The 23,642-nt window shown below is 44.7% G+C and overlaps 2 protein-coding genes across 2 annotated transcripts; both read left to right on the top strand.

Moving 5' to 3' along the window:
* Nucleotides 1-6,095: 6,095 nt before the first annotated feature.
* On the top strand, nt 6,096-7,985 carry LOC123763428 (cerebellin-3). The gene is made up of 5 exons (XM_045750579.2): nt 6,096-6,235; nt 6,417-6,595; nt 6,681-6,750; nt 7,285-7,403; nt 7,478-7,985. The coding sequence occupies exons 1-5, from the start codon at nt 6,224-6,226 to the stop codon at nt 7,677-7,679; spliced, it is 582 nt and encodes a 193-aa protein (XP_045606535.1). The 5' UTR covers nt 6,096-6,223; the 3' UTR covers nt 7,680-7,985.
* An 11,057-nt stretch (nt 7,986-19,042) lies between these two features.
* LOC138351356 (cerebellin-3-like) lies at nt 19,043-20,683 on the top strand. Its single transcript, XM_069303145.1, has 5 exons — nt 19,043-19,200; nt 19,380-19,534; nt 19,634-19,703; nt 20,228-20,346; nt 20,432-20,683. Exons 2-5 carry the CDS (start codon nt 19,380-19,382, stop codon nt 20,631-20,633), a joined length of 546 nt encoding a protein of 181 aa, XP_069159246.1. The 5' UTR covers nt 19,043-19,200; the 3' UTR covers nt 20,634-20,683.
* Nucleotides 20,684-23,642: the final 2,959 nt, after the last annotated feature.

Below are 23,642 nucleotides of genomic sequence, written 5' to 3'. Positions count from 1 at the left end.
GTACTAGCTCTATCTATATATTGATCCATTAATGTAACATCACTTGTATGTATGTACCTAACCTGAATAAACATATTTATATTTATATTTATATTTATATTTATATATTCTGTTAATTTTGGGCTGTCGAAGAAGGGAGCACACCTTAGGAAATAGGTCAGTCTGGGCAAAGCCAGGCACCTTGTGAGAAGGTACAAAGCATCGTGGGCGTCCAAGGCCCCTATTCTTCTCTCCATCCTCCTCAGGTCGTTCAGCTTTTCTTCGAAGTACCTCAATGGCGCTCGAGCCCAGAGGTGCCCCTAGCAGCACACTGTCGGTGGGAGCGATCACTTGCGCTCCTGGCAATATGGTTCGCACTGCATCTGTGGTTGGTTGGCTAGATGAGATGATTTTACACTTTAATGGGTTTAGGGTGAGTCCTAACTTCTCTCCCTTAGATTTCACCAGCTGTAGATCTAGCAGGGACTCCTGTGTCCCTGCCAGGGTGCCATCGTCCAGGAACCAGATGTTGAGTTCCTTGGTCAACCTGCTTGTGACTTCTTTAACAGCCATACAAAAAAGAAAAGGGGCAAGTGGGTCTCCCTGCTGGACACCTTCTGCAGAAACAACTTCATGTTCCCCAAACAGCAGCGTCGATATATATATATATATATATATATATATATATATATATATATATATATATATATATATATATATATATATATATATATATATATATATATGCGAACAAGCCTGAATGGTCCCCAGGACAATATGCAACTGAGTGTGAGTTTTGAGTGTGTATATATATATATATATATATATATATATATATATATATATATATATATATATATATATATATATATATATATATATATATATATATATGCGAACAAGCTTGAATGGTCCCCAGGACAATATGGAACTGAGTGTGAGTTTTCAGTTATATATATATATATATATATATATATATATATATATATATATATATATATATATATATATTATATATACTAGTATATTTTGGTAGCAGTCTTTCCTGTAGACATATATTATTAAATATGATCGAAAAAGTAAGATTAATAATTCTAACACGAATTTTCTCATTATTTCTTATATATCTTTTCACTGTTGATGGTAATTGAAAAATCAATTCTCCAAAATTCATTTTTATTTCTAGTCTGACGCGACACTTGAACGCGTTTCGTAATAACTTATTACATTTTCAAAGACTTTAGTTTACACACACACAAAACTGTAACTTGCAAACACTAAACAGAGTTTAAACAGCTTTGATTTTATATCTGCATTTGGGTGAGGTGATATGTTACAACAGTTTTGGATGAGGTGAAAACACTTTCAACACAAGACAGAACACGAAACAATGGGTATAATATTTTGTAAGTTAAAGGGAAGAATGGAAGTAACTGCAAAGGGCCTATTGGCCTATATTTCTTAATGCTTCTATATTGGAGCGGAGTCTTGAAGTGGGTAGAATATAGTTGTGCATTAATTGGCTGTTGATTGCTGGTGTCGACTTCTTAATGTGTAGTACCTCGCAGATATTAAGCCGCCTGCTATCGCTGTATCTATCGATGATTTCCGTGTTTTTTGTTAAGACTTCTCTGGTGATGGTCTGGTTGTGGGAAGAGATTATATGTTCCTTAAGTGATCTGTAAATCCAACACGAAAGTTTGTTCTCGTAGCCATTTTTTATCTTCCAGTTCGTGTACATCCTTTACTTTCTGTTCCACAAAAATCTGTATTTCATAATACGGTTTATTGCATTCTTTCTGTTCAGTTTCCTCACTTCTGTACAGTTTCCTCACTTCTGTACAGTTTCCTCACTTCTGTTCAGTTTCCTCACTTCTGTACAGTTTCCTCACTTCTGTACAATTTCCTCACTTCTGTTCAGTTTCCTCACTTCTGTACAGCTTCCTCACTTCTGTACAGCTTCCTCACTTCTGTACAGTTTACTCACTTCTGTACAGTTTCCTCACTTCTGTACAATTTCCTCACTTCTGTTCAGTTTCCTCACTTCTGTACAGTTTCCTCACTTCTGTACAGCTTCCTCACTTCTGTACAGTTTCCTCACTTCTGTACAGTTTCCTCACTTCTGTACAGTTTCCTCACTTCTGTACAATTTCCTCACTTCTGTACAGTTTCCTCACTTCTGTACAGTTTACTCACTTCTGTACAGTTTCCCTCACTTCTGTACAGTTTACTCACTTCTGTACAGTTTCCCTCACTTCTGTACAGTTTACTCACTTCTGTACAGTTTCCTCACTTCTGTACAGTTTACTCACTTCTGTACAGTTTCCTCACTTCTGTACAGTTTCCTCACTTCTGTACAGTTTCCTCACTTCTGTACAGTTTACTCACTTCTGTACAGTTTCCCTCACTTCTGTACAGTTTCCCTCACTTCTGTACAGTTTCCTCACTTCTGTACAGTTTCCTCACTTCTGTACAGTTTACTCACTTCTGTACAGTTTCCCTCACTTCTGTACAGTTTCCTCACTTCTGTACAGTTTCCTCACTTCTGTACAGTTTACTCACTTCTGTACAGTTTCCCTCACTTCTGTACAGTGTCCTCACTTCTGTACAGTTTCCTCACTTCTGTACAGTTTCCTCACTTCTGTACAGTTTACTCACTTCTGTACAGTTTCCCTCACTTCTGTACAGTTTCCTCACTTCTGTACAGTTTCCTCACTTCTGTACAGTTTACTCACTTCTGTACAGTTTCCCTCACTTCTGTACAGTTTCCCTCACTTCTGTACAGTTTCCCTCACTTCTGTACAGTTTCCTCACTTCTGTACAGTTTCCTCACTTCTGTACAGTTTCCTCACTTCTGTACAGTTTCCTCACTTCTGTACAGCTTCCTCACTTCTGTACAGTTTCCTCACTTCTGTTCAGCTTCCTCACATCACTCTCAAACAGCAGTGTGATCCGGCTGTCTGTGTGAGTTCTCATTTTCCGTCCAAAAACAGCTGAACTGTCTGTGATTAAAACTTTTTTTTCTTTTCATTTGGTAAACACAAACACAACAAACAGAAAAACATCAACATCATCATGCACATTTACAAGGCAAGAAACACATGAGCAAATTTTAGAACAGGAAAACACACAAACAAAAGGCGTACAATACACAAAAATGGAAACATAAACATAGGTGACAATTAAATACAATCAGAAAATAATAAGTACTAGAGCACTATAACCCAACAATAACTAGGCAAGAAACACATGAAAAAAACATATCTCACGGCACATTAAAACAGATAAATAAAGCAACACAAAACAAGAACAATCTTATCTTGACGTTATTTCGGGGCTTTGTGTCCCCGCGGCCCGGTCCTCGACCAGGCCTCCTTATTGTTATACACCCCCAGGGAGCAGCGCGTAGCAACTGTAACTCCTAGGTACCTATTTTCTGCTAGGTGAACAGTTGCATCAGGGTGAAGGAAACTCTACCCATTTTTGTTTCCGCCTCCACCGGGGATCGAACCCGGAACCTCGGGACTACGAATTGAAAGCCCTCTCCACTCAGCTGTCAGGCGCCACTATAAACACAGTTAGTCATCATCATATTTATCCGGAAAGAGACGACGAGGGTATTCCTTCCTGTAGGCATCCCACCGAGTCCACAACAACGCAGACGCGTTAACGTGACTACGTGATCCCCGCGGTCGATACATGAAGTTCATTCATGATACATGAAGAACATCCAGCTCGGCGCCGTCCACCACGGGGGTGGAAGTCAGGGAAAGAGGCCGCACAGAGCTCGGCGGCGCAGATAGTGGAACCACAAGGTGCTGGAGCACAGGAGCCGGCCGGACAGAGGGCGGCAACACAGCGGGCAGAGTCGCAGGGGACACAATCACACAGGGTGATGGTGCAGGGGCCCAACACCACAGGAGTGTAGTAACAAAGGGCAGCTGAGCAGAGGGCAGCCGTGCAGCGGTCGGCATCACCGAGGGCAGATGCGCGGAGGGCACAGACATGGACGTCAGAGGCACGGGAGCCCTCCGGAAAATATTCTTTCTAAAATACTCTTAAGACCCATCACCAAGTCCCCACCCTCTTCCGCAATCTCGGCCTGTGCCACAACCTCCCAACCCGGGAAACCAGCAACCGAGGATGCAGAGGCAGCCGGAGAAGACAGGACCAGGGCCAGGCGACAATCCCACTACACGACCCATCACTGCTGCAACACGGCCCACAGGAGCCGCAGGCACTCCAACATCGTCGCCTACATCACCATCCACAGACGATGGACTTCCGGAGTCCCCAAAATCCCTGACGTCCGCAAAGGCCTCACCAGGAGGCGGAGATAGACTCAAAGCTCGCCACGATATGCTTGGACACAGGTTGCAGGTCGTCGGAACCATCTCCCCCGCTAGGAGGCACCGCAGTAGAACCTTCGGTCGGCTCGTGCAACTCCATACACCGCATGATCACACAGCATCTCAGCCTCAACAACTCGGGGAACAGGGGCACACACCGCAGGAGACATCACCGCATGCACGTCGACATGGGCCGAAGACAAAGCCTCCGGAGACAGTACTGACGGGGGCGCAGCCTCGACGACCAGGGGACACGAGTCCACATACCATAGGAGACACAACTGGAGACGGGGCAGGCAAGGGTGGCTGAGGTGCGGGAGCCGAGGATGCACTAACACCCCGACACCCACACCCACAGCCATATCGAGGCTGGCATCATAGACCGGTAACAGGGCACCAGAAGACTGAGAAGCAGCACTCACCACAGCAGCACACTCCGAAAGATCCGGGAGCACCAACGGGGAAAAGTCCTCCTCCCTAAAGAGGTAGTCTCACTGCACCTGTCCGACACTTCCACCGAACCACCACCCTCATGCAGAGTAAACGTCCTCCCGTCATAGCGGTCCACAAAGTCACGATAAACAACCGTGGAGCAGAATTTCACATGCTCGATGCCCGGAAACAAGTTGAACGCCGCACACAGACGCCACATCCACCCGCAACATATCAATCATGATCACTTCAACTGCCGGAAAGCTGCAGGACCAGTAAATTCAAGGCCAATATTATCCCTCCGCTTCACAGCGGGATGGGGGTCCACCATCCCTCCAGCTGGTAGGACACAAGGACCTGCTCACAAACACAAACTACCACATGTCAGCAAACCAGGAGCTCATAGGCGACACGTCCGCCTCCACCCAGAGCTAGGCGGGGACCCTGATTAAGACTTCGTGGCGAGGTAACTTCACTGTCTCATCATAATTGTTTACATTCTACTGCTCAACACTTCGCAGTAAATAATGTGATAGCAATTGCGAACTTTCAAAGTTGGTGTATGCAGTTGGTAGCATTTTCTGAAGTCAAGAAGCTATGTCAGCCTTTCTACCAAGCATCTACGTGGCTTGTATTGGTAGTGTTCCGTAGTAACGAAACTCGCGGCTTTGGTCCAGTAAATGCCTAGTGTCATGAGCATTCCTGCCAAACTCATCAATTATTCATCATCTATTTTTGTTCTGTTTATTGATATCAAAGTTAAAAATTCTTGTTTCCCTAAGTAAATAATTTTCAAGTTGCACTACATCAGTTATATGTATGATATCATAAATTACTATAAAAAAATGTAGTAACTTTCTTAACTTTCTCATATACATACTAAAACTGGGTCTGTGGACTACTTAGAAAGTTAATTAGCTGATATTTACTGAACTGGCATTGACAATGCCAGTTTGAATGGTCACAAGATAGCAATTTTCTCCTATATTTTCAGTATTTTCAGCTTAAGGTGTGGTAGTTGGGTCGTCATGGTGTTGTTGAAATGAGTGCCTCACAGGCACCATACTGAAGAGTAATGGCCTGCTTCCGAGGGCCGCATGTGAGACACTGTTCGAGATATCTCCTTGACACAGCTGGCCACCTAGTCTTCAGGCATTATACAAACAGATAAACGTCTTCACGCGTTTAATGCACCGTGAATGATGGTTAACGAAGGCTTAACTTATGCATGATTTTCAGGAGAATGAGCAATTACTTTCTGACTCTGGTGCCTAACTCGCTCAATAGATGGCGTGCTAACTGCGATATTACGTTCAGGCAACTACGTTTACGTTGTCGGCGTTGTGTGATATTCCGACCAGTGAGTCCGTGTTGATAGTTTACAAGCGAGGTTGGTGAGTGGGTGTTGGTCAGTCTCTCTTCTCTCGTTTGATGAAGATCTGCGTCCAGTTTTGTGTTTAGTTATGTACTTGAAGGTGAGTAAGATTGTGAAGTGTGTGTTTAGATCCATAGTTATCAGTAACTAAATAATTGGTATAGCTTTCTTTTTGGATGTTTCATGGCAGAATGTAAACTGTAGATTATATAACTTTTCTACTTTTAATATACATAGTTTTAACTTTTCACTCGCATGATTTTGGAGAATGTATTAAACAGATGACCATAACCCTGATCTGGCTGGAACTCGGGGGTCTTCTAGCAATCGGTGTGAAGCCTCCCGGTGACACTTCCTTCACGACTCCGTACAATGGGACTGGACCCCTCGCCAACGTCTTTACTAACGCCCCTAAAAAACGAATAACGCGTGACGTGACGGAATCCCATATTTTAGAACCGTAAGTAAAATAAATTGTACTGTTAAACGGTATTTACTTGTTAAACGGTTTAATGTATTTATATAATTTTTTTTTTTTTCCTTAGGTCTGTCGTAGCTTTCTCTGTGAGCAAAGCTACAGGAAAACTTACCGCCATCGCCCACGTTCATTTTGAAGTAAATAAAAAAAAAATTTTCTTTTCTTGGAGACTGTCCGGCAGTCTACTTAATTGGCATTATTTAGTATAATGTACACTAATGTTTTAGCACACGAAAATGTACTTGGCACGTGAAATTTATATACATGCAAGAGGGCACGCTATAGCATGTGGCAAATTGTCTTAGTCAAATAGGGGGGGGGGGGGTCTTTTGATGAACTTGGCTGCAAAGATTTAACATTTCAACCTACTAAATATAGCGGGATAAAAGATTGTATCGACTCACTACCCCAGTAAGTCTGTTTAGGTTTGAGCCTGAGACAGCCTAGTTATAATTTCATAACCAAGAATTTAGGGGTGACTTTCCCTTTCTCCTCCCCCCCCCCCCCCTTACATATTATAAACTGTTAATCTTAAGAACTCCATGCTTTAAATATTGTTCCATTCTGTCTTAGACTTCTCTTTTAAAATTTAAAAGTAATTTTTTATTAATATTTATTTCCTCTGTAGACATCTTGGAGAAAACAATTGGTAAAGTCGTTCGCCACTACAGGTAGTGATGGTGAACATAGGAGACGGCTGGGACACTGCAACCAGTGAGTTCTTGGCTCCTGTTGCTGGAAGTTATCACTTCATCTTCACCGCTCTTGGTGAAAGGAATGAAGACATCACGTGAGTACCAAGCACCCAGAAGTGCTGAAACCAATGAGTGTGCATAAAATATTCTAATTGACATTTGTTTACAGAATGTCTTTGACCAAAAATGGCGTAGATAAGGCGACTGCTTCCGGGTGGAAAGAAACCTTTCCATATGTCGTCGTCTCGGTGCTCCTGGACCTAAAGAGACTTGACAAGATATCCGTGAAGTTGCAAGAGGGCAGCATCTTCGAACCGCCGAGCAACGAAACCGTTACAGCCTTCGCTGGTTACCTATTATCTAGCTCGTAAAAGTCTAGTCTGTGAGGTGCATTTGTACTAATTAAATTACTTCGTAGCTTGTGTTAATTTTAATGAGCTGGTTACCCATATTCAATTCTGTATCGCTTAATCTTTAAGTCTGTAGCAATGTTTCAAATGACACTTGGAAGGGAACTTGGCTAAAGGTTTCAAAGATCCTACAATGCATATGATGAAATGGAAATCTTGAAAGATGACTACTGTAACTAATTTAGCATGCCTTTACGTAAGTTAACCATCTGTATGGTTAACTAGCCCATCTGTCTAAATTTTCTCCAAAGTAAAGAGAACTCTGAATTTAAGGTGTCCTTATCCTAACCTACCAAAGGCCCCAAAGCACGACAGTACGTCGTATTCGCGAGCCGCTTCCATATTCTACAGAAAATTTTGGCATTAAAATTTGAGTAACTCTTACGAACCCCTCTGCGGTGCCTCTTTCAGTGGTATGTGCTGAAGGGCACTACGTAGGGGCCTTGTGAGCCATCAGACCACCCGCTGGAGGGGTCGCCTGTAAGGGGCCGCAATGTGTGGATGGTTGGGTGTCCAGGCTGGGGTGCTATAGGGGAATGGTGTCTTCCTCAAATGGGAGAATGGACGATGTAGGACTACCCTGTTGAAAAGGGGGAGCACCACTGGGGAGGACGCATCCTTCCTGCACTCGGCCTCCCTGGTAGGTGTTATAACCTTGGTTACAGGTGGTGATTGGCCTCTCCTTCAACGCAGGCTTCAACTTGAGATTGATGCCGTGTCGTCTTGAGCCACCGATCATGGCTTAAAGTTCTCTGTTTAAGACTTGTCTACGACTTTTACTATGAAAAATATTTCTTCATCCTTCTGTGTTGCTTTATGGTCACCCCATTGTGTACGAGGATTCTAAGATTTTGGGGTTGATATTTCAGACTTGTCCCCTCAGTGGGGCCTGCTTGCTGTGGTGAGGGGCTCGCGTACACCTCCCTGGGACAGGTGTGGGTTGCCTGTGCCCCCTCTCCTGCCCCCTCTTTGGGTGGTGTACGTGCTGAAGGGCACCATGTAGGGGCCTTGTGAGCCATTGGACCACCCGCTGGAGGGGTCGCCTGTGAGAGGCCGCCCTGAGTGGATGGTTGGGTGTCCAGGCGGGGCCAAACGGTGACTGGGGTCTTGGCACCAGTGTGGGGAAAACGAACGAAGTAGGACTCCCCTGTTGAAAATGGGAAGCACTGCTGGGGAAGACACACCCTTCCTGCACTGGCCCGCCCTCGGCCTCCCTGGCTGCCCTGGTAGGTGGTATCCCTTGGTTCCGGGTCCCATCCCTTTTGTGTTGGTTTGCTATATGGATGACGACTTGAATACTCCTAACCAGGCTCATGGGGTGGGCGACCAGGCCCCTGAGTCGGACCATCCTGGAAGACCGGGGATCTGTACCCTCCGCTACAGACCCTGGTTTAGGCCCAGACCGGACTCTTCCTCCCTGCTCCCCTCCCTCCTCTGTGGTTGGGTCGAGCCCCAAGCCTGCTGTGGTGTCAGTCTCGTCCCCTTGCATGGCTCCATATCTTCTTGTGACTACTGAACCTTTCAACCCGTCTCTCTACGGGTTCTCATCACCGTCCCCGCCGCGGCCGCTCTCGTATGCTCCCTTCCCATCCTTCTTCGTTCCATGCTTTGTTTGGTCCTGCTACATGGACTAAATACTTTGACCTCCAACCTTTGGACTCGACTCCTCCTGATGATTTTTCCCTTCATAGGCATCTTGTCGACTCCGTGGATGCCTGTCACCTTCAACCCCACTCGTCTTGGTACCCGTGTCGTTGCTGCTCCTTCTCAGGATGCAGCCACTCGCTTGGCCGCCTTATCCTGCCTTGGTGAAACCCCTGTTTGGGTCTCGAAGAATGCCCGGTTGAATGCCAGTGTGGGCACTGTTCTCCTCCCGCACCATGTTGCGACCGGTGTTAGGGATCTCGGGGACTGCCACAAGGGTATCAAGCATGTCCTCGAGGCCCAGGGTCATTCTGTCCTCCAGGTGGATACATTTACGCGTCCCCCTCGTGGTCATCGCCGTCTGCCTCTTCGGGTTGTGAAGGTTACCTTTGATGGTAGGACCCTTCCATCCTCTGTTATTCTTGCTGGTGCCAGGTGCTCCGTTCAGGAATATATTCCCTCTCCTCGGCTCTGTGGTAGGTGCTGGAAGTTTGGGCATGGTACCCTCAAATGCTCTAGTCCCGTCTCTGTCCCCTGTGTGAAAGCGAGGGTCACTCTAAGTTGAAGTGCACTTCTTCCCAGGCCCGCTGCCTCAATTGCGGTGAGGCCCACCCTACTTTCTCCCGCGCGTGTATTCGTTACAAACTTGAGGCGGCTGTCCTCAACTTGAAGCACCACTTCAAGACATGCCACTTGCATGGCATGTCTGTCTCTCTCTCCTGTGGTGTCCGGTGCGTGGGTGTTTTTTCTGCTTGGTGGCTGGCCGTCCTCTGTCTGTGGGGGTCGGGCTTGTGTGCTGGGTGGCTGTGTTTGTCTCATATGTGTTCCATTCTGTGTGTTTTTGTATGCTTGTGGTCATTGTCATTTTGTCTTGCTGCCTTGTGTTATGCGCTTTTCATTATGGTTCCTGCTGGCACGCCCCGTATGGGTGGCATGTGTTGTTTGGCAGGATTTGTTTGTGTGTTTATGCTTATTTACAATTTGTTCTATTATCTGTGTCATATTCCTGTGTTATATGTTCCAATGTTGGTTTGTACTATACCGATTTCTTTTTTTTTACTATGTTATTTTACTATGTAATGCTAATGTGTTCTGTTTCCTTTATTTTATGTACTGTGCTGTGTATTGCTTTGTTGTATTCCCTTGTTATTTTCCTGCATTTACTTACTATGTTGTATTTACAGTGTTATATTACCATGTTTTGTTATTGTGTTCTCGATTCTGTGGTGTGTTGTCTGCTGTTGTGTGGTGTGGCGCATGGTGCGTGTGTTGTCTGCTGTGTGGTGTGGTGCATGGTGCGTGTGTTGTCTACTGTTGTGTGGTGTGGTGCATGGTGCGTGTGTTGTCTGCTGGTGTGTGGTGTGGCGCATGGTGCGTGTGTTTTGCGTTTGTGTTAGTTTGCATGTGTATTCTTTGTGTGTGTATTCCTTGTTTATAATTTACTCTTGGTTTTATTGTGCTTCTTGTGCGCTTTTGTAATTACTGACGCTTTTGGCACGCCCCATCTGGGTAGTGCTGCTTTTGTTTGTGTGTGTGTGTGTGTGTGTGTGTGTGTTTTATGTTATTCTTTGTTTTTACTTGTGTTGATCTGTGTTACTTGTTATCTGTGTTGTTATTCTGTGTTCTCTGTTATTCTGTGCTTTCCTGTTTATATGGTTACTATACGCTGTAATTGCTCTGAAAAAAAAGAAAAAAAAAAGATACTCAAAGTTAGTACACTGTGATCGCTCATTCCCTTGTGACTCTCGGGGCCCCTCGAGAGCCCGACATGCTTGATGTAGCAGAGTTTGATCCATTCTGAGTTCCCATCCACGTTAGTTTCTTCAAATGAGATCGGCCCAAGAAGGCCATTCAAACTTTTCGTTTTTTCCTGAAAATGAAATTCTTTGTTCAGATTTCTACCCAGTCATTCGCTAGTCTACGAGCGTTGCGTCGTTATAGGTTGCAACCTGTGCACTCTTAACGGTGACCTATCACCGTAATGGACAGGGGGGAAAACAACTTTGGGTAGGTTGGGTATTGGGTATTCTTGACTCGTGGGTACTTGTTGGTACAAACGACTTGCTCGCTTGTATTAACTTTGTCGGTATCTCTTAAAATGTCCCGATATTTTGAGGGTGATCACGGGTCTTCTATGACTTGGTGAATCTGATTCCTTTGACATCGTCTCGAGACCGGTATCCTGAGTGATATTTCAACCTTCCTCGACTCCATTCCATCCAGAGGTCGACCCCACAAACGCATTCATAATTTTTTACATGCTCTTCATTCAAAACGGGAATTTTCTCAAATATAAATTATAATTTATTAGCATATTGTGCATATTTAGGCAGATGTTACGTTAGGTGTTAAGGTTCTGTTGGCGATTATTTGTATTTGTACGTGGCTGAAGCATTTGTGCGTTGTGGCTCAAACAAAACTCGTTAGTGAAGCACTTGTTCCGGAAGTGTTCGAACGTCAACAGTTGAGTCATGTGTAAACCGCTTTCATTCATAAACACGGGGTTTGGGTCTTCAATAACCCATTGTAAAAGCACTTTCCAAAGGAAAATAGAGTCTGCTCTAATTCAGATTACAAAAACTTGTAATTTGAACATTAGCAGTGGTTTATATAATTTAGATCCATTTTTGATAATCATTTAGAGGGCGATTTGAGTAGGATCATTGATACACATTTGTTTCGCTAATTTATTGTTTATATTCTCTATCTTATGCTATTATTATCCATGTTTGGGCCATAAGAACACAAGGACAAAGTTAACTGCGGAAGGCTTATTGGCCCATAGGATGCTGCTCCTATTCATACCCACCCAATCCCAGTCATAAACAAAAGTTTATCACTGTACCTCACTCCTGCCTATACATGTCCACATTGTTTTACTTGTAACTCACTCTTCTGAAGATATTGAAGATTGAAGATATTGAAGAAGATAGATATAGATAGACATTATATATAATATATATATAATATATATATATATATATATAATATATATATATATATATATATATAATATATATATAATATATATATAATATATATATAATATATATAATATATATATATAATATATATATAATATATATACATATAAATTTGAAAAAAAATATAATTTCAATTTTTTTTTTTACATTTAATATTTCCTAAATAGTTTCCTCAAGTCTGCATCAGTTTACTCAAAATCTTTAGATACTTTTTGGGTTTTAATTACAACGAATTCAATAAAGGTGGAAAACAAAAATTCGAATCGAAAAGATAGACTAATACACATTTTTTGGTTCTAGTCAACACAAATTTACAGACACTATTTGTAAATGTTTTACCTCATTTTCGCGAAGCTCGGTTCATTTTGCCTTTTTCACATTGACTTTTCAGTAACATGTTTTCTAATTTGCATTTGTACTAAAAAATCTTGAATTATTACTAAATAAAACATACATCAGTCCTGTTAACGCGCGCGCGCACACACATAATGTGTTTTATTTTATTTGAAGTCTATGGAAAATACAGAAGAATGTGTAAGTGTGTGTCAGAGTGTGTGGGGTGTGTGTGTCAGTGTGTGTGGGGTGTGTGTCAGAGTGTGTGGGGTGTGTGTGTCAGTGTGTGTGGGGTGTGTGTCAGTGTGTGTGGGGTGAGTACAAGTGTCGGCGTGTTTCTCCTGAGCTAGATCATAAACGGGAAGAGGTGTCAGCAGGAAAAAGCGCGTGTGCGTGCGTCAGGCCAAGTCGGGAGGCTGGTGTGGTCCGTCATTCCGGTCCAAGTCCATTCTGGTCTGGGGACCGGTCAGACGGTCCTCAGCGGACCGTCTCTAAGGGCCAATGCGGCCCGGCCCCTAACTTGCTTACTCTAACTCATCGAGCTATTAGTACTCTCAACCCCCGCTTCCTCGTCCTAGGTCCCAGTAATCACAGCGTTACAGACACGGGCGCTGTGTCTACTGCGAGGCATAGATGTAGTTATACAGCAACAATAATACATTATAGAATGCTACTATGTTGCTGAGTAGTCACACCGATGAAATGAAAGTGATTTTTGTCCGTCCCGGTCCCATAATTGAGTCCAGGGCGGATCGAACCGTCACTTTCATATGTAGTTTGATTATATCACAGTAGACTCAGTTTACCCAAGAGGAACGTCAGTTCAACATTATCAAACGTTTATTCTACGTCGAGCCAACGTTACTTTGATATAGTGTCCACTAGGACGTTTAACATTTTCCATTGTACATATTATACAGGCATCAAGTGTATCTAGAACATCAAAGACCTTTCATAACAACATATTACTCGAGACTACATAGCGGAAACCTTTGATGTATTCAGTGGAACCTCGAACGTGGTACAGGTATTGTCTGCTCTAATAACCCTGTACACGCAGCCAGTATACAACTCTCAGTATACTGGCAGTCTTGGTTACGGACGAAGGCCTTTATATACATTAATAATTCGGTGGAACATTTTGTGCTCAGTGGAATGCATTATAAAGATCGACACTCACTAATGTACATGGCGCTAAAACTGACCATTGCGGTTTAAAACTATACCAGGCGTCACCAGCATTTAACACCATTGTTTATTTTTTCCGATAATTCCATACAGGTCGGCGTCCAATCCCCGACCGTCTAAGAGGTTGGGCACCATTCCTTTGCCCAGTCGAATCCCAAATCCTTACCCTGACCCCTTCCAAGTGCTATATAGTCGTAATGACTTGGCGGTTTTCCCCTGAAAAATTCGCTTCCCTTCCTATTCAAGAAGTATCAATGGGCAGTGTTGCCATACTTGCCGTCTCTGGGTTGTCCGCTCCAGACTATCAGGAAACTTTACTATCAAGTAGTCTTGTTACATTACACACAGAATCACAATAGGGTGATGTATCATATGAACAAATCCACAAGGGCCGTGACGAGGATTCGAACCAGCGTCCGAGAGCATCCCAGACGCTGCCTTAATCGACTGAGCTACGACATGGTGTAAGAATTGCAACAAGAAATTCTACTGAATTTACTTGGACCCTGCAGCCTCTCTGCGAGACAAACCAGGATTTCTTTAAAAATTACTGGAAAAAAAGTCCGAGTAATTGTACACTCAAAAATTTATTCCGTAAATTATAATTTAGCCCAAAAACTTTCCTTCTAATTCATTAGATTTTACAAAGAACTTAAAAATTTTTAGGAAATAATGGAAGTGCTGAAGAACACGATTTCAGGTACAAATTTTAATGTAGTCAATCTTATGCAGGCGATGAGTCACAATAACGTGGCTGAAGTATGTTGACCAGACCACACACTAGAAGTTGAAGGGACGTTTCGGTCCGTCCTGGACCTTTCTCAAGTCGATTGTGAAGACTAGATTGATTGATGAAGATTAAACCACCCAAGAGGTGGCACGGGGATGAATAGCCCGTAAGTGGTGGCCCTTTTGAGCCATTACCAGTATCAAGAGCTGATACTGGAGATCTGTGGAGGCGCGACTGCACCCTGCGTGACGGGAGATGTCTCCCGGACCAAATGGTGACCAGATGGTTTGAAGAGTAGGTAGAGACAGGCAATAAATAGGCAAGAGAGAGCTGAGGAGCAAAGTAAGGTGTAGGTCTCTCTTGCCTATTTATTGCCTGTCTCTACCTACTCTTCACACCATTTGGTCACCATTTGGTCCGGGAGACATCTCCCGTCACGCAGGGTGCAGTTACACCTCCACAGATCTCCAGTATCATCTTTTGATACTGGTAATGGCTCAAAAGGGCCACCACTTGCGGGCTGTTCATGCCCGTGCCACCTCTTGGGTGGCTTGATCTTCATCAATCAATCAATCTACTCTTCACAATCGACTTGAGAATGGTCCAGGACGGACCGAAACGTCGTCGTCCCTTCAACTTCTAGTGTGTGGTCTGGTCAACATAGTCAATCTTATCTACACCGTGATGGAAGAAACTGTTGGTTGTCAGCGATTCTTTAAGTTGTCGTAGGCAAACCCTAGTCTTAGTGTGAGTAGCTTAGGAGATATCAAACATTCTTCTGTCTACATCCATCCCTCCCCCCACCTTTCACGAAATATTGACATCTATATCTACTCCACCTTTCTTCCTGCGACCTCTAGGAAATCTGACAGGGGCTGGACGTTGTCTCCATAAAATGAAATTGCTAATATATACTGGTTGAGAGATACGGGAAAAGTGTCTTTAGGGGGAAGTAAATACCAGGGCAGAGCAAGGTACACTAGTGTGAGTGAGTGAGCACGCACGAGAGAGTTTGAACCATATCAGCATCCGTAGAGAAACTGGATGGGTCTAATACAGTTATTCCATGAATATAGCCAGCGTAAACAGTTAGGTTTTTGAAGCAGCAATCTTGCATTTCATCTGATTAATAGGCTCTACAGACAAGCTTTTAAGTGTAAGATTAATTAGGATTCCAGTAGTAATCTAAGAGGTTAAACTATTTAGTTTAAACTTGATTAGAAGTTTATTAAAGAAAGCCTAAGAACATTACAAGTGGTAGAGGAGGAAACCCACAAAGGATGTATATATGAGTGCTCGTCAGGCTCTTGGAGGCAGACGTGTCGCCTGTGAGCTCCTGGTTAGCTGGCCAGCGGTTGTTTGTGTTTGTAAGCGGGGCCTTGGGGCCGTGCCGGCTGGAGGAATGGCGGCCCCCCTCCATCCTGTGAAGCATAGGGATACCATTTCCCTGGAGTTTACTGGGCCAGCGTCTTACTCGACAGTTCAGGTGGACATGATTGATATATTACGGTGGACGCACACAGACGCAACAAGTTGCGTCTGTGTGCGGCGTTCAACTTGTGTCCGGGCATCGGGCTGTTGTGAAATTCTGTTTCACGGGTGTGTATCGTGACTTTGTGGACCGCTATGACGGGAGGACGTTTACTCTGCCTGAGGGTGGTGGTTCGGTGGAGGTGTCGGACAGGTGCAGTGAGACTACCTATGTGGCAGTTCATGGTGCACCCTTTGAGTTCCCTGACTCCCTTCTCCAGCGTCACTTTACCCGGTATGGGCGGGTCTTGAGTGTCCGGATGAATGCAGTTTCCTCTGGACGGTGGAAGGGTATGCCAAATGGGACCCGCACTGTGGTGCTGCACTTGAAGGACTCCATCCCTTCATCTCTCCTGCTTCTGGGCTTCATGGTACGCGTGTTCTATGGGGTCAGCTCTGGACTTTTTTTTCCGGTGCGGACTCTCGGGCCATCAGGCTGCTGGTTGTGATGCGAGCCGGGTCGGGCCTGTGAACCTCTTCAGGGAGGAGGACTCTCCCCCTTTGGTAGTCCCAGACCTGTCGAAAGGTGCTGCTGTGGTGAGTGATACTTTCCAATCGTCTCGTGCTCCGTTGCCGGTCTCTGATGCCAGTCTCGAAGTGGCTGGGGGTGTGGATGGCAGGGTGGCAGTTACTGCATCCCTGGCTCCCACAACTCAGCCACTCTTGCCTGCCCTGTCTCCAGTCGAGTCTCCATTTGTGTCTCCTGTGGCGTGTGGTCTCGTGCCCCCAGTCGTTGCGGCTGCGCCCCGGCCTGTACTGTCTCCGGCCCGTGTCAACATGCATGCGGTGATGTCTCCTGCGGTGTGAGGTTCTGTTCCCCGGGTTGTTGAGGCTGCGATGTTGAATGACCGTGCGCTGCGTGGGGTTGCGTTGCCGACCTGAGGTTCTGCTGCGGGGGTCATAGTTACGACGACCTGCGACCTGTGTCCAAGCGTTCACGGTGAGCTTTGAATCTGTCTCCGCCGCGTGGTGAGACTTGGGCCGACGTCAGGGATTTTTGGGACTCCAAAAGTTCGTCTTCTGTGAATGGTGATGTGGGCGACGATGTTAGGGTGCCTGGGCCGTGTTGCAGTGGTGATGGGTCTTGAAGTGGGGTTGGTGCCTGGCCCTGTGTTTTCTCTTTTCTGTGTTGTGGCTGCCTCTGCATCCCCAGTTGCTGGTTCCCTGGGTTGAGAAGTTGTGGCACCGGCCAAGGTTGTGGGAGAAGGTGGAGACTTGGGCATGGTTCTTAAGAAACATTCTGTTCCGGCAGCCCCCGTGCCTCTGGAGTCCATGTCTGTGCCCTCCGTCCATCTGCCCTCGGCGATTCCGACCGCTGCACGGCTGTTCTTTGCTCAGCCGTCCTTTGTTACTCCGCCCCTTGTGGTGTCGGCCCCTGTGATTGTGTCCCCTGGGACTCTCCCGCTATGTTGCTGCCCTCTGTCCGGCCAGCTCCTGTGCTCCAGCCCCTTGTGGTTCCACCGTCTGCGCCAACGAGCTCTGTGCGGCCTCTTCCCGTGACTTCCGCCCCCGTGGTGGAGGGCGCCGAGCTGGATGTTCCTGATTTCATGCATTGACCACGGGGATAACATAGTCACGTTAACACGTCTGCGGAGCTGTGGGCTCGGTGGGATGCCTACAGGAAGAAGTATCCTCGTCGTCTATATCCGGATAAATATGATGATAATTAACTGTGTGTTTGTGTGGTTCTTGCTTTTTTTGCTTTATTTATCTGTTTTTATGTGCTTTGAAATACGAGTTATTTTTTTCATGTGTTTCTTGTCTGGTTATTGTTGGGTTATAGTGCTCTCTGCCTTTTTCTTTTCTGACTGTATTTAATTGTTACCTATGCTTATGTTTCCATTTGTGTATAGTACGACTTTTGTTTGTGTGTTTTCCTGTTCTAAAGTTTGTTTATGTGTTAATTGCCTTGTAAATGTGAATGACGTTGTTGAAGTTTTTCTGTTTGTTGTATTTGTGTTTACCAAATAATAAAAAAAGATCTCGTTTCCCCGGTAGCTTTACTGTCTCTTCATAATTGTTTACGTTCTTGTACTCAACACTTCGCGGTGAATAATGTGAAGGAAATTGCGAACTTACAAATTTGTTGGGTGCAGTTATCATTTTCTGAAGTCAAGAAACTACGTCAGCCTTTCTACCGAGCATTTACGTGGCTTGCATTTCTGGTGTTGTGTAATAGCGAGACTCGTGGCTTTGGTCCAATAAATGCCTAGTGCCACGAGCATTCCTGCCAAACTCATCAATTATTCATCATCTATTTTTGTTGTATTTATTGATATCAAAGATATAAGTTCTTGTTTCCTTGAAGTAAACAATTTTCAAGTTGCACTACATCAGTTATATGTATAATATCAATTACTATAGAAAATGTTGTAAATTTCTTAACTTTTTCTTATACATACTAATAACTGGGCCTGTGGACTACTTAGAAAGGTAATTAACTGACATCTACTAAACTGGCATTGACAAACATCCACTGACAAACTTAAGCGCTACAGGGCCTACAATTAAGCACTTTAGTTTGAATGGCCACAAGACATCAATTTGCTCATATATTTTCAGTATTTTACATTTAAGGTGTGGTAGTCGGGTCGTCAAAGGTGCGAGTGAAATGAGTGCCTCACAGACAACATACTGAAGGATAAAGGGCCGCTTGTGGGCCACTTGTGGACCGAGGGCCGCATGTGAGACACTGTTCAAGATATCTCCTTGACACAGCTGGCCACCTAGTCTTCCGGCATTATACAAATAGATCAAAGACTCCACTCGTTTAATGCACCGTGAATGATAGTTAAAACGAAGGCTTAACTTTTGCATGAATCTCAGGTGAATGAACAATTACTGTCTGACTCTGCTGCCTAACTTGCTCAATAGATGGCGTGCTAACTGCGATATTACATTCAGGCAACTCCGGTTATGTGTGGCAGTTGTCGGCTTTGTATGATATCCCGACCAGTGAGTCCTTGTTGATAGTTTACAAGCGAGGTTGGTCAGTGGGTGTTGGTCAGTCTGCCCTCTTCTCTCGTTTGGTGAAGATCCGCGTCTAGTTTTGTGTTTAATTATTTATCTAAAGGTGAGTAAGATTGTGATGTTTGTGTTTAGATCTGTAGTCATCAGTTGTTAAATAAATGGAAAGCGTTTATTTTGGGTGTTGCATGGCAGTATACTTTCACAACTCTTGATTAAAGTATTTCTACTATTTGTATTGATATAATGTTTCTTAAACTGCATGGGTTTTGATGTACTGAACAGATGGCCTTAACCCTGATCTGGATGGGACTTGTGGGTCTCCTGGCAATGGGTATATACTCTGAAGAGCACTTTACCTTCATAACTCTTGACAATGAGACTGGACCCCTCGCCAACGTCTCTACTAACGCCACTACGAAACGTCAGAGGGACGTGGTGTGAGTAGATCTCCCAGCTCCGTGATTACTAAATGGTACCGTTTGTCTGTTTTTTACAAATGGTACAGTCTGAACACTAAAAAAAAATTCTTTCCATAGGCCACGTGTATCCTTCAACGTAAAGAGAGCTACAGATAAACTAACCGCCGTCGCTCACGTTCATTTTCAGGTAAATTAATCATAATGGAAGTTCAGTGTATTGTAGTAACATACGCTACATATGTTTTGGTAAATGAAAATGTAGGAATAAAATGGGGGAATTTATATACACATATAAGGCACACTAATTTGGAAAATCGTCGTACAGCTAAAGTAAAATGGGGGTGGGGGGATTCTTTAATGAACTTGGATGAAAAGGTTTAACATAAAACTAAAACCTACTGTACAATGCAAGGTACAAAAGTATTTATACTAAGTGGTTAAACTTGTATAGGTTTAAACCTGAGACGGCTTGGTGTTATTCCCTAAACTAGTGAATTAGGGGTCCCCGCCCCTTCCCCTTAAATGAACTGTTTATGTTAAACAATCCTGACTTGCATTCTAATCTGTTCTCCCTCTAAACTTACTTTATATTGTCTCGTTCTGAGACTTCTCAAATTATTTAACCACAAATATTTTTAAATATGAAAGTATTAATGAATTTCCCTGACATCCTAGAGGAAACCAAATTATTAACTTCCTAAACTGCTACAGGAAGTGGTGACCAACACAGGAGGCGGCTGGGACAATACAACCAGCGAGTTCGTGGTTCCTGTTGCAGGACGTTATTTATTCATTTTCGGCGCTATTAGTGACCGGACCAACGACTTTGCGTGAGTAGCAAACTCCAAACGTTTTGAAGTACTGTAAAGAGTAAGTGTGCATAAAGTATTAATTAAAATTTACGTTTGTTTGCAGACTGTCTTTGACCCACAATGGCGTGAATAGGGCGACTGCTTACGCGACGACCACGACCTTGGAATACGCCTCCACCTCGGTGACCCTGGACCTCTACACACTTGACAGGATATCCTTACAGTTGCAGCAGGGCACCATACACGAAAAGCCGGGCGAAGAAACCTTTACAACCTTCGTGGGTTATCTTCTCTTCGCGTGGTGAAAGTCTACATCTGATAGGTGCCTTTATACCAATTAAATTACTTTTGTGCATTACGATGATTTTAATGAGTTGGTTGCCCATTGCTTGTCTATCCTGTCTCGCTAGTCATTGTATCAATAACAATGTTCCCAATGAAACTTGGAGGGGAACTGGGCCGAAGTTCATAAGTCTTACCATGCATAGATAGAATGCTAAAGATTAAACTAACAAATTTAGCATGCCTTGACGTAAGTAAACTACCTGTATGGTTAACTAGTGCGTCTTTTTAATGTTTCCCAGCGTCAAAAAAACCAACTTGGTGTCCTTATCCTAACCTACCAGAAGCCCCAAAATGGATCGGAAAGTCGTAATCGCCAGCCGTTTCCATTTTCTAGTACAATTTGTGGACTTCTGAAACTCGTACCAATGAAATGCTACCTACTTTGTGATAAGACTTGACATGCATGGTCCTTCCTAAACTATAGGAGGGGTGACGTACACGGTTTCCCCCTCCCCCCCCCTACCTTTTCCAACTCCAACTTTTTGAGCATGCTTATTGGGATCCTGAAGTCTATCCCCAGTACCGTTTTTATGAACCATAAAACGCAAGGAACTATTACATTAAAAACTAGGTGTACCTGGCTATGCATTGCTGTGGCATTGAAAAGATCGGTTTAACTAAATGGCGGGAGGTGGGGACTATTCTCGCGAAATAGTGTTAAACGACACGGATCAAATATAATGAAATATCAAAAGAAATGATTAAATGAAAATAGTTTATCTACTCAAATTAACAAAGCAATCAAACATTGATTTTTTTTTATTATTATTTGTTTCTGTTACACACAACAGATGGTACTGCAATTAAGAAACTCATTTACCTATAGCAGCCCCCTCCCCGTTCAGCTCATTGTTGCCATGTGTGGGGGGGGGGGCTTAGTGGACGGCTGCCGGAGTGTGATGCTCCTTGGGACAATCCTGTCCTTTTCTAGCCTTGTGCTTCTGCTGCCGTCCTCTCCAATTCTGCTGGGCACCTTTTCCTTTTCCTTCTGTTTCGTTTTTCTCCCCCCCCCCCCCCTCTTCTCCTATCCGCTTGCCGTTTCCTGCCGAGCTTTTGCTTGTTCCGGTTCTTCCCTTGGACTTCTTCTATTTTGACGCCCGGGTGCTTGAGGAGGCATACTCTTGCACCCGTACAACTGTAGTACCCGACGTAGAGAGCGAGGGGAACCTTGTATTGTCAATCCCCCTTTCGTCACTGAACCCGATCTCGACGAACTGTCGGTTTCTTAAGGTGGCGTTTGTGGGGCGTATACTCACGACGCACCCCTAGGAGGCCCCGGCAAGATCGGCGATAGCTTCTTGTTGGGTGTCCTGCCTCTAATTGTTGCTCCATGGTGGGTGTGGGGGCACATTCGTGAATGAATTTTTCTTTTCGTAATGATGACCCTTGTTTCGGCTATTTCTGCTTTACCTTCTCAGGCTCGTGGGGTGGGCGACCAAGCCCCCCCCCCCCCCCCCCCGAGTCGGTCCTTATTGGAAGACCGGGCTCTGTAGCCTCCTCTGCATTGGGCCCCGACCTTGCTCCTTCTTTGGCCTCTGACTTCTTCCCCTGGTTCCCCTCCCTCCTCTGTGGTTGGGTCGAGCCCCAAGCCCCCAGTGGTGACTACCTCGTCCCCTGGCGCGGCTCCTTCTCTAGTTGTAACTACTGCGCCTTTTAACCCCTCTGGGGGTTCTCACCGATGTCCTCGTCACGGCCGCCCTCGCTAGATTGCTTCCAGTTCTGCTACCTATCAAGCTTTGTTTGGTCCCGCTTCGTGGGCCAAATATTTTGATCTCCTCCCTCTTGATTCTGCGAACTTTTACCCCTCCTGCGGTTCCTGTTCCTCTTCACCACCTCCCTCTTTCTGTCCGGTTATCTCGCCTCCAGGATTCTTTCTTTTCGTATTTCTGATGTTTCTCCTCGTGTTCCTTCTTTGCCCCCGTGGAGAGTCCCTCTTCTGCGGTTTTGTACTTCCTTGACCCGCATCACTAAAGCTTTTACCCCCTCCTACGGTTCTAAAACTCCTTTTCCTTGAGCACTTTTCTTCTCACTCCCGCTCCGTTTGTCTTCACCGATGGGTTAAGTCTGCAGACGGTGTTGGCTACTCTGTTGTTTTTCCTGATCGCACTTTTGTCGCTTACCTCCGGAGACTAGCATCTTTACAGCGGAACTTAATACTATTCTCTATGCTCTTCGTCTCCTGCTTTCTCGTTGTCAGTCTTCCTTTGTAGTTGTTGACTCGTAGTGCCCTCATGGCTCTCGGGTCCTTTAATCCGGTTCATCCAGTAGTTGTAGAGATCCAGCATTGGCTGTTTCTTGTTCATAGTAAATTTAAGTTGGTTGAGTTTTGTTGGGTTCCTAGCCATATTGGTGTGTCTTTAAATGAGCGTGCGGATGCTGCCGCCAAGGAAGCTGTCCGCTCTTGTCCCATCTCTCGTAAAGGTATTCCATATTCCGACTTTTACCCGGTTATCCATTCCTCCGTCCTTTCCCGCTGGCAGGCTTCTTGGTTGTCTGTTACTCGAACAAACTACGTACTCTTAAATGTTGTTTCCTTGTGGCCGTCCTCCTACCACCGTAACCGGCGATGGGAAACAGCTCTGGCGAGGTTGCGTATTGGCCATACTCGTTTAACCCATGGTCACTTGGAGCGCCGCCCTGCTCCTTATTGTCCTAGTTGCATTGTCCCTCTTACGGTCGTGCATGTCCTTCTTGAATGTCCTGACTTCCAGGACGAGCGTGTGTCTTGCTTTCCGACCGCCCCTTGCGGTCACTTGTCCCTCAATAGAATTCTTGGTGACTCGGATACTTTTGATATCGTTCGCCTTATGCGTTTTTGTTCTCGTATTGGCATCCTTGGTGATATTTAGCGCCCTTTGATTATTCAGCGCATTTGATGGTGCTACATAGCCTTCCTGGTTTGGTGCCTTCTTTTGATAATTACTTACTTATCCTGTATCGCTAGTCCTTACATCTGTAGCATTGTTCCC

Source organism: Procambarus clarkii, chromosome 49, assembly GCF_040958095.1.
Source record: "Procambarus clarkii isolate CNS0578487 chromosome 49, FALCON_Pclarkii_2.0, whole genome shotgun sequence".
NCBI lineage: Eukaryota > Metazoa > Arthropoda > Malacostraca > Decapoda > Cambaridae > Procambarus > Procambarus clarkii.
This window is presented reverse-complemented; position numbering and strand designations above follow the sequence as displayed.